The following is a 12,018-nucleotide window of genomic DNA, read 5'->3' as shown; positions in this document are numbered from 1 at the left end:
AGAAAGTTTGCAACCAAGCTGACATTTTTTTGTGCTTGAAAAAAGACCAAGCACCGCCCCAACTTACATCCAAAGGCATTTTGGTCTTTGCCTGTAGATGAAGCCCCTTGGAAATCCATAATGAACTAAGATGATCCAGACTGATTAAATTTGTGAAACAGTCCAGCAATGCCAGGTTACCCCTCCCCCTTTCTTCCACAATAATGTCCTGGGGAAACCACCATGAATGGGCTGAAGGCAACAGATAGACAAGTTGAACCAGGATTGTTAAATATGTTTGAAAACTAAAATGCATTCCGTTACAACCACTTAAAATATGCTGAAGACACATTGTGGCTTTGACAGTAATAGCTGCTTCTGGGTCCGGTTCACTTTTTGTATTCTCATCCATAATACCATTTTCAGAATATCACATTTGAAAAGTTGTGGGTTGTATTATTTTCAAGTATTAGACGATTAAGCATTTTCAAATGGCGAGAGCTCCGACACAGTCTTGCATTAGGTGTTGTTAGTAGCCTTAATAGTGCTTCGCAAGCAGGTTTAAAGTGTGATTTTAGAGTTAGTCCTAAAAGTGTTTCATCAGCCTAGTTTAACCTCCAGGAGTTTCTGACAGCTCCTGTGATGTGTTTTGCTGCCACAGAGGAAATGAATTCCTGACTACTTGAAATGAGTCAAAAGTGTCTCCCGCCATCTTTGGTGCAGTAACAGACTGGGACTGAATCATCTGTCAAGCGGCCAAGAATCACCGGTGTCACTGAGTGTCACCATGCAGAGCTCAAAAAGACAGTCAGAAAAATGATAACAGGCAGAGAAAATAATTTAGAATGCTTCCAAAAGCCTGACAAGAGAAGGTGTGAATAAATGATTGACAGACAAGCTGCACAAATGTGGGATTTACTTTCTGCTTTGATGGAGATATTTCATGCTTTATTTTTATGAAAGAAAACAATTTATTTTGCAAAAAAAGGGGGGTATTTTATAATAAGGGTCATCTCAAACTTACAATTACATTATAGGGGTTTTTCAAATATATCATTTGCTTGCACTTTACAAATCACAGACTGATGCCCTGTATGGTCAGTCACCTGACTCAATCCAGTATACCCAGCTTCAGGTACAGCTCGTTAAGTTCCCAGTGTTACAGTTTAGTCCCTGTAGTTTCAGGCTGCAATGCTCGGGTATGACAATTACTGGCTTTTGTTACTTGAAGTGGATTTTTTTTTTTTAACTTTAACGTATTATTATGAAGTAAATGTTGCTCAATGTAATGATAGAATGATGACCCCCATCGACGTTTAGATTGTTTCCCTGTAGGCCTCACTTTCATTATGCACTTCTGTCTGTCACCGAGTAAGATCTACCGAGAAAATTAAGGCTCAATTTACTGCACAAAGGAAGTGCCTCAACAACTGAACAGCCAAAACAGGAAGAAGATAGCACTTTTTTTCCCCCGGTAGCAATAGGTAGCTATCCCCAGTTACCAAAGTGTATTACTGTATATTTTCTTCACAGTAGTGTAAATGGTGGACTTTGGAGAAACAGAAGGAACTGTTGCAAACAAAACACAGTGTGTCCTGTCACTGGTAGTTGCTAGGCTCTGAGGGATAGGAAAAATGATCTGGTTGTCTTTGTGACAGCAGCACCAACAATAACACCACTTGGAAATACTTGGGGGGAAAAGTTAAAAGTTGTCTGTTTCCATGTTAAAGTACCTGAAATTGCCTCCAGTGAGCCTTGATGTTGCACAGTTAGTCTAGACCCAGGAATATCCTAAGGCGAAGAATTGACAGTAAGACACAGCCTCGTAAACACAAGTTATTACCCCAGCTTTACAAAGTGTACACTTCCCTCGGGTGCAGCGGTTAATTAAAAGCTGTAAATGTTTAAAAAGTAATGGTAAGAAGCTTTGAATGAAGCACACTGAGAGTGTGACATCTAGAACATATCCTCCCTATTGCAGGTTTTTCCTCAATCTCACAGCCAACTTTGGGTCTATTTCCAGCACTTCTTTTCAGCTAAGTGTATTTTGCTGGAATCAACATCATAGCCAGCAGCTGATCTGCAGGCTCTGCCTGTGTCTTTACTTTAATCTCCATTTAATGTTGAAAGCACGGCGATAAAACCTGCTGCCAAGAGACACAGACCGAACTACAGGATCAAGGACAGAGATGTTTAGCCGAGGCCTGGCACACACTGACAGATGTCTTAGGGGCTGGTTTCGCTGAAAATCACTTACAGTGGAAGCGTGTTGTCAGAAATGCTGAGCTGAAGTTGAAGAAATCCTTGTTTCCACCACAACAACAAATGCTGAAGTGCCATGATGGAGTAAATCTTACACAAATCTCTCGGTTTTCTTTTACAGCTAGTCAGATGTGAAAGATGCACACACTCGCAGATACACGCACGCATGCACACACGCACACACACACACACACACACACACACACACACACACACACACACACACTTATATATTCATACATGCACTCAGACACACACAAATCTTGCCATGGGTCATGAGCATTGACCTGGAATGGCCAGAGAATTGGCCCTAAGCTCTGTGTGTATGTGTGGAAATGGAGAGAAAAGAGGCAGACAGGAAGAGTCAAAGATCTAAATGTGGACAAATATAGAGAGGAGTGGAGAGAGGGGCTGAATGAGGAAGGAAAGTAATAAGAGTCAGGGAGATATTCTGGCTTCCTAAACAGGACGAGATAAATTGGCCTCACAGCAGTTAGCGTGTGTAGCATCAGGCTCACACACACACACTCACAGATACACACATTCACAAGCACATGCACGCATGCGTGCACACACACACACACACACACACACACACACACACACACACATCTTGGTTCATTCATGTTGATATTGCATCACTGAGTTAGTCTGTCTGCCCCCATATGTTAGTTTGCTTCCCTGCTCATTTCTGTAACTCATCTGATGAAGACTTCAAATCAAAACAGGATTATCATGGAGGGTGGACATAAACTTATCAATGTATGTTTAGAACAATCAAACTGTTGTAGGTTATTTCAGTATTGTTCCTTATGATGATAAAACAACACAGTCACAATGAGCAAACCTGATAATGTACAGCGCTATCTAAATTCAGACTGATGACATCATAAATGTCTTTGAACATATTAGCATAGTTTGTTTTCCCTTGGAGCTTGAGATGTACCCACACTCTGTCTTTAGCAATCAGTACGTTCTCGTTTATTTTTATCCTCTACACCATGATTCTCTTCCTGACTTCAGGTACCTGGAATTTGTTGAATTGTGTCACCTTGGCATCTGCATTGTTTGATCAACACATGCTCATTCTCAACTCATCAAATACTTGATGCTTGGTCAGGCCCTACACGTCAAACTATGATGCTATAAGTATCCCTCTAGCATCACTTTTGGATGCTCAGCACAACACAACATGACAATAACTTCTGCGTTCATAGGAAATATACAGTTTCCGCTCATTAAATGCATACAGTCTTGTTTTAAAAAACAAACAAACAAAAAAAAAACCTTCGAATGTAGGTTTACTTCACTCTTCAGTAACTCTTAGGTTTCTTAGGTCCAGGCAACAAATGCAGGTGGTTAGGTTTAGGAAAAAAATGGTTAGGGTTAAAGGGTTAAAATAATTAAGTCTTGCGAAGGTGATGTATGTTACAAACGTTACATGGTAGACATCAAGTGCTATACTACGCTGTGTTGTTGAAATAACTCACTATTGATTTTTGTTTTTGTACCCAGGTCCCACAAGCATTGGACTCCTGGGTGAAAGTCCTGTGTTGTTTGACCCATCCACCAACCCTACTGCCAGCCCGACTCCGACTTTTTTGCTCTTTACTACAGCAGTTGTTCAGAGCATCAAATAGTGACATGGCCTGCTGCATTTGCATACAGAAGCTTAAGGGAGCTAGGTCTGACTACTTCTGATGCTAAAATTCGAATCCTCTGAGAAAGAGACTGCAAGAGCATTACACCCCAGTTTCTCTCTATGACATATTTGCTTTCATTGCTGGAATATGTTCTTTTGGCTATATTGCTATGTTATTTGGAAGGTTGTAATTGTTTTATACAGTACAGGCCAAAAGTTTGGACACGCCTTCTCATTCAATGCGTTTTCTTTATTTTCATGACTATTTACATTGTAGATTCTCACTGAAGGCATCAAAACTATGAATGAACACATGTGGAGTTATGTACTTAACAAAAAAAGGTGAAATAACTGAAAACATGTTTTATATTCTAGTTTCTTCAAAATAGCCACCCTTTGCTCTGATTACTGCTTTGCACACTCTTGGCATTCTCTCCATGAGCTTCAAGAGGTAGTCACCTGAAATGGTTTCCACTTCACAGGTGTGCCTTATCAGGGTTAATTAGTGGAATTTCTTGCTTTATCAATGGGGTTGGGACCATCAGTTGTGTTGTGCAGAAGTCAGGTTAATACACAGCCGACAGCCCTATTGGACAACTGTTAAAATTCATATTATGGCAAGAACCAATCAGCTAACTAAAGAAAAACGAGTGGCCATCATTACTTTAAGAAATGAAGGTCAGTCAGTCCGGAAAATTGCAAAAACTTTAAATGTGTCCCCAAGTGGAGTCGCAAAAACCATCAAGCGCTACGACGAAACTGGCACACATGAGGACCGACTCAGGAAAGGAAGACCAAGAGTCACCTCTGCTTCTGAGGATAAGTTCATCCGAGTCACCAGCCTCAGAAATCGCAAGTTAACAGCAGCTCAGATCAGAGACCAGATGAATGCCACACAGAGTTCTAGCAGCAGACCCATCTCTAGAACAACTGTTAAGAGGAGACTGCGAATCAGGCCTTCATGGTCAAATAGCTGCTAGGAAACCACTGCTAAGGAGAGGCAACAAGCAGAAGAGATTTGTTTGGGCCAAGAAACACAAGGAATGGACATTAGACCAGTGGAAATCTGTGCTTTGGTCTGATGAGTCCAAATTTGAGATCTTTGGTTCCAACCGCCGTGTCTTTGTGAGACGCAGAAAAGGTGAACGGATGGATTCCACATGCCTGGTTCCCACTGTGAAGCATGGAGGAGGAGGTGTGATGGTGTGGGGGTGTTTTGCTGGTGACACTGTTGGGGATTTATTCAAAATTGAAGGCACACTGAACCAGCATGGCTACCACAGCATCCTGCAGCGACATGCCATCCCATCCGGTTTGCGTTTAGTTGGACCATCATTTATTTTTCAACAGGACAATGACCCCAAACACACCTCCAGGCTGTGTAAGGGCTATTTGACCAAGAAGGAGAGTGATGGAGTGCTGCGGCAGATGACCTGGCCTCCACAGTCACCGGACCTGAACCCAATCGAGATGGTTTGGGGTGAGCTGGACCGCAGAGTGAAGGCAAAGGGGCCAACAAGTGCTAAACACCTCTGGGAACTCCTTCAAGACTGTTGGAAAACCATTTCAGGTGACTACCTCTTGAAGCTCATGGAGAGAATGCCAAGAGTGTGCAAAGCAGTAATCAGAGCAAAGGGTGGCTATTTTGAAGAAACTAGAATATAAAACATGTTTTCAGTTATTTCACCTTTTTTTGTTAAGTACATAACTCCACATGTGTTCATTCATAGTTTTGATGCCTTCAGTGAGAATCTACAATGTAAATAGTCATGAAAATAAAGAAAATGCATTGAATGAGAAGGTGTGTCCAAACTTTTGGCCTGTACTGTATATGAACAGCATTGTGTTAGTAATGGTCAATGGTGAAAATTCATCTTTCTGTATTTCATTTCACAAAACACAACTCTATAGTACTGTAAACCTCTCTGTAGCACTCACTTTAACTTAAGATGTTCTTATACTCATCCCATCCTTTAAGCTCTTGCTGTCTTTAATAATACACAGTCAAGCTACGCGTGCAGGAGAAAGAAAATCATATCTGATCACAGTGTTCAGCACTGCTTTAGGTACAATCTTAGAGATGTCCCAATGTGAAAACTCAACATGGGAACCAACAGGAACTATTTCCTTAACAGTGCTCACACAATAAAGTCACGGTGAGAAAATGTGATTTCCCATGTTATCTTCCTCCACAGGAGAGTAGATGAAGGGAGCTGAGGAAAAGTGGTTCTGAATAATTCCTTGACAAATGAAGCAATGCCTGTTCATACCGACTATACTCAACAAAAGGTTGCTGTACATCTGAACCACAGCACAAAGTATAAGATGAAACAAGACCCTGACTTTGGTTCTGGGGCTCAAAATATAAGAGATATAGAGCACTAAATGCAAGACAGCATACTCTAAAAGGATACTGTTCAAGGCATATCCACTTTCACTCTATGCTGCTTATTATGGCACATCACATTATGTCAGAGTAGTAAATCACTCAGTTTGTGTGTGTGTATGTGAGGGCAAGCACTACCAAACAGTGTCTAAATGCGTTAAGCAAAGGCAGAGTGCATGTTACAGTGTGTGTGTGAGAGAGAGAGTGTGTGTGTGTGTGTGTCTCACGGAAAATCAGCAAACTATGTTGTCATTGCTCACAGACACCAATATGCATACTGCACATGGCATAACAACAAAACACAAGCAGGCATGTGCATACAATCAAAGAGACTGCAGCCTCCCCCTACACACACTCACACACACAGCACAAAAGTGCAGATGGAAGTCGGCTTTAACTCCTAACAGCAAAGTGCAGATGTTACTGCCGAGTCAAAGTTAAGTCAAAAGCCGCTGAAGCTTGAAACAATTTATGTTTAATCGGGGAATAAAGCAAATAGACCAAATACAAATACACAAAATGGTGCCATGAATGCAAATGCACTAGGTTGTTTTAGGGTAGAGTTGTATTGTGCAAAAAGGAATCTTTAAAAGTGCTGTAGTAATGATGAATGATGTATTGCTGAGTCTAGGCATCTGTCAAAATAATGGATGCTCTGGAGTCACTGAGACATCCATTGTATATTAAAAGCAGGCAGAGTACATATTCCTGCAATGGTCTAAGTCCACTCTTTTTCTCTGATGGTAGCTCGTTTAGCAGAAACCAATGCACATATAATTCATCAATTCTGTAAAATAAGAACAACTGAATTCATGCCCAACTTCTGTTGGCATATATGGTCTGCGTGTGCCCAATGGACACCCAGTGCCTTTCCACTTCACATGTCAAGCAGTAGTTGACAGACCCCATTCGGTCCTATCTGTCTTGTCTCTAACCATTTCATCATATCCCATCATAGAACAGAGGAAAAATACAAAACATTCACTATTACTCTTGGTCATTCATCTTTCTCTACCGCCTTTCTCACTAGTGGTGTGCCACAGGGCTCATTTTTAAGTCCACATCGTTTTCTGTCTCTGATGCTCTTTAGGACATCATTTGCAAATATAAATTTTCATTCTTATGCCACTGACACCCAGCTGTATGTAACAATGACACTTGGTGAAATTTGCAATCCTGTTACTGTCACTGACAACCTGGACAAGATTAAATGGTCAGCTAAATGACAATAAATCAGAAGATCACATTATTCAGTCCCCCTAACACCATTCAGTGCAATCCTAATAACCATGGCAGTCATCCAAAAATGTTACCTGGTAGTCTGACCTCAGTTTTATGACGTTCAAATCATCAAGGTTGTGTAGCCCTGCTTTCTCCATTCAAAAAAACATGAGAGAAATGTTTAATCTCCTGACCTGGCAAGAGTTATATACTGTTACTTCATTTATTCATGTTTATGCCAGAGTTCTCTCTCTCGTTTGCAGTTGCTCGACAACGCAGCAGTAAGGAGCTTAACAAATACAAGCAAGCATGGCCACATCACCTCTTTTTTAGCCTCCCTTCACTGGCTTTCAGAATTTAGGCGTAGCCCCAAATAGATATATGAACTCCTGACCCTTTATGAGCAGGACTGCAGCCTAAGGTCCTCTGGAAAGGGTCACGTGAAAGTTTCTTAGGTCCAGTTCAGTAACTAGAGGCTTGCCGTAATTTTATTATCATCAGTCCCTTACTATCCAATCCTATCCTCCCCTGTCATGTTCATGCCCATTCAATGCTTTCTCATTCTATCGTGGAGTGTCCTGCTCCAACTCATGTCATCACATGGTATCAGTCCCTATCCCATCCCATCCCATTTTTCATTGATCAATCCACCAATCCATGCAGACAGACACCATACATTATTTCTGGCATTAAGTGTCCTGGTGTATACATACTTGGAAATCCTCAACCTGTTGACCACATTGTAATAACCCTAGCAAATTGGATTCAGAACAATATTATGATTGGTAAACAGATGATAATGAGAAAGTGGAAAGCTGTAGATGGCCCATTATTTCAGGAATGGATCTTAGAAATAGGCAAGTGGCAGCTTTTGAGAGAATATCCTATAGCCTAATAAATGAGGTAGAAAAATATAATAATAAATAGGGGATGTTTCTGCGGTTCCACTCACTACAGGGGGGCCAGTGAACACACTTGTCTGAGCATAGGGGGAGTGATTACAGCAACATTTTGTCCATGGTGCTTACAGCTCTTGTTGGGATTGTAATGAATGCAGGAGGGTGGATGTGGCAATGGCGCAGCTGAAATAAATACCTATACGGACATTATTACATGGATACTATTCTGACACTTACCTTTTATGGACTGTGAGTGGGCATTTAATAAATGGAATCTGACAAGTTTACTTACATGTCATTTTAATACTGTTATTTGATTTCCCTCAGTTTATTGTTTTTATCATAAGGTTTATTTGCTTCTATTTTATCTATTAGTATAAGCCCATCCTTATCGTTTTTTTCCCCTGTCTTCTGTCTGGTGTTGTTTGGGTACTTTGTTATTTTTGCCTTTTGAAGTGGTTTGGTGTTGTTGAAAAATTTTAAATTCAATAAACTTTAAGTCATAATTTCTGGTATTGAGGATATCTGCTCTTCTCATGTTGTCATTGCATGTCTTACTTAATGCTTACTTAAATGTATACTTCAAATACATTTTGTTTTCTTTCCATATCTTATAATTACTGATATTTCTCAAACCACAATGCGTTAAGTCCCCCTCCACTCAAACAGGTGTTTTTCTTGTGTTTATGCCCCCTAAAATGTCTGAACCTGACTTGTATCTGTTCAAAGTTTGACACTTAAGAGGTGTTTTTACATTCTTCTACTGAAGGGGATGATGTCTGAGCACTCTTCTATAATCTGAGGTACAAATGTATGCTGGGCCAGCTACATCACTGATACAAAAGCAAATCGCTATCTAAAACAGGAAAGACATACAGTGGTGGAAAAAAGTTTTTGGACACCCCATGCATTTGTGAAATATTGCATTAAGAATCACTCTTAGGTCTTCAAGTACAATTTCTTTTAGTACAGTCACAGCCAAAATACTAAATAAATCCTAAAAAAGTCATTAAAAACTTAAAATTGATTGGTTCCATAAAAATACATAACAAATTTTGAGTATTGGGTCATTTTGGTACCAGTGATGAAGGTCGTTCTTTTTATTAAAAGACACAATTTTTGTTGCCAAGCTTCGTGTCTACATAAAGCCAGCACATTTGAAAGTTCTTCAGACACAAAAATGGCTAAAACAAGGAACCTAACGCAGGAAACACGCCTGAAGATAAAGATTCTCAGCCAGGAAGGGTACAGCTGCCGCCAGATAGCCAGGAAGTGCAGATGCAGTCCTTCAGCAGTTGGATACACTCTGCAGAAATACAGACGAACCAACAGCTTGGAAGACAAACCAAGATCTGGGCATCCAAGGGTTTCTCCAGCAAGAAATGACCGCATCCTGATCCGCATGTGCAGGCAAAACCGCCGAATGACATCACAGGAGCTTCAGCAGCAGTGGTCAAACCAAACTGGTGTCCAGTGTTCCACCCGCACTGTACGTGGCCACCTTTTAGATCATGGCTTAAGGTCCTACAAGGCTATTAAGAAGCCCCTGATCAATGAGAGACAGAGGTTAGCCCGGCGTCGTTGGGCCCAGGCACACAAGAACTGGACAGCCAGGAATTGGAAGAAGATTTTGTGGTAAGATGAGTCCAGTTTCCATCTTTATCTTCCTCCTACTAATGTGAGGGTACGCAGAAGGCCAGGCGAAGCATTATCTCCAGCATGTACAGTACCTACTGTCAAGCATGGTGGAGGCAGTATCATGGTTTGGGGATGCATGAGTGCTGCTGGTGTTGGTCATCTCACTGTCTGTGATGGCACATTGAACTCTACCAAGTATTGTACCATTCTCGAAACCCACATGCTCCCTTCTGCGCGTGCAATGTTCCGTTGAGGTAAAAACTGGATGTTTCAACAAGATAATGCCCCTTGCCACACATCCAAGGCCAATAGAACTTGGCTGCAGGAGCACAGTATCCAGGTCTTAGAGTGGCCAGCTCAATCCCCGGACATGAGCCCCATTGAAAATCTGTGGTGGATTATCAAAAGGTCTGTTTCAAAGCATAAACCAAAGAATTTAGAAGAATTAAAAGCAGTAATTCAAGAAGAATGGGACAAGATTACCCCTCAACAGTGTGAAAGGCTCGTGGGGAACATGCCAGCCAGGATTAGAGCTCTACTACGTGCCAATGGCAGGACTACTAAATATTAATTTGATGATGTGATGGTTTATTTATTTTTTGTTCAGTTTTGAACACATTCTCTGTTATTTGTTGACTTTGATACCGACAATGTTGAGAACTGACATATTGAAACTGTCAAGAATTTAGTTTTGTTAGTTTTTCTTGTAAACAATAAACAAAAAAATATAATTTGTATTTGTTTGTATCTGTCTAATGCAGCCACACCTTTTGAAACACAAAAAGGATTTTTCCACAAATATTTCATGATAACATTTGAGATTGTGTAAAATTTTAAGGGTGTCTGAAAACGTTTTTCCACCACTGTACTGATGGGGGAACAAATTTTGACATAACATAAGCAAAGAAACCTGAAACCTCCAGGGCAGAGCAGACTTATCAGTTCAGAGAGACAAAGTTAGCATTAGCATCGTGAAAGTGTTGACAACAGTGTGCAGTTTTCAGAGGTAAACTGGAACCTGGAGCTTGCTTCTAATATCTACCAAAAAACGCCATCGTAGCAGGTAAAATTGTATATTTGAAAAAACAAATGCTGTGTCAGTCATTGCCAGTTAGACTACAAGCTAACAAACACATAAAACCATAAACAAATACAAGATGCTAACTACAACAATTTGGCGCACAACAGATTCCTCATCTGAGTCTGGGACTGACCGAGGCTCCAACATATATGACCAAATGTCTCTGATGTTTCCTCTCACGCTAATGCTAGCCACCTTGATGCGCACTGCTCTTTCACTAGTCAACCAAGCGCCAACAGTGCTGGAGATATTGAAAATCTTTAGCTACGACCAGCAGCCGTAGTGGCTGGGGTGGATAAGTCCAGAATTTCTCAATGAGGGAGAATGAGTAGATCTGCTTACAGCCCTTTTTGGGAGCCTATTTTTAACTAAAAAAATGAGGAAAACCATGTTCAAATAAGCAGTCAAATATGAGTATTGGTTTAAGTATAAAATATGTCTGTGGGGGGAATTCATAATAATAGTAATGGATAAACTCTATTCATATAGCACATTTCAAAACACACTTAAAAAGTGCTATACAACAAACTAAACAATTAAAACACAAGAGGAATTTAACAAATAACGTCATTAAATGTCATCATACACAAGTCCAATTTTAAGTATAGATGGACTTGTGTGTGTGTGTGTGTGTGTGTGTGTGTGTGTGTGCGTGTGCATGCATATGTGTGCGTGCATATGCATGTATGTGTGTGACCATCCATCTATCCATCTATGCCCCGTGTCCTACCTGTAACTTTGAGTTCTGTTGTCCGCCGCACCAGTCTGGATCCATATTGTAACTCACAAGTGTAATTTCCCCCGTCACCTTCCTCCACCTCAGGAATCCAGATGTGTGTAGTGTTAACAGTGATGGAGCTTCTCCATTCAACCCGTTCACACTCCTGATAAAGAAACACAGAAAGATCAA

At 40.7% G+C, this 12,018-nt stretch overlaps 1 protein-coding gene across 4 annotated transcripts in view; it reads right to left on the bottom strand.

Annotated features, from left to right (window-relative positions):
• Positions 1 to 12,018, bottom strand: part of il1rapl2 (interleukin 1 receptor accessory protein-like 2) — a 574,681-nt gene that overhangs the window by 186,226 nt on the left and 376,437 nt on the right. For all 4 annotated transcript variants that reach the window (XM_049586234.1, XM_049586232.1, XM_049586235.1 and 1 more), the window contains one exon: positions 11,839 to 11,992. In XM_049586234.1, the coding sequence (XP_049442191.1) occupies positions 11,839 to 11,992 (154 nt within the window). The remainder of the gene's footprint in view (positions 1 to 11,838; positions 11,993 to 12,018) is intronic.

Source organism: Epinephelus fuscoguttatus, linkage group LG9 (assembly GCF_011397635.1).
Source record: "Epinephelus fuscoguttatus linkage group LG9, E.fuscoguttatus.final_Chr_v1".
Taxonomy (NCBI): Eukaryota; Metazoa; Chordata; class Actinopteri; order Perciformes; family Serranidae; genus Epinephelus; species Epinephelus fuscoguttatus.
This window is presented reverse-complemented; position numbering and strand designations above follow the sequence as displayed.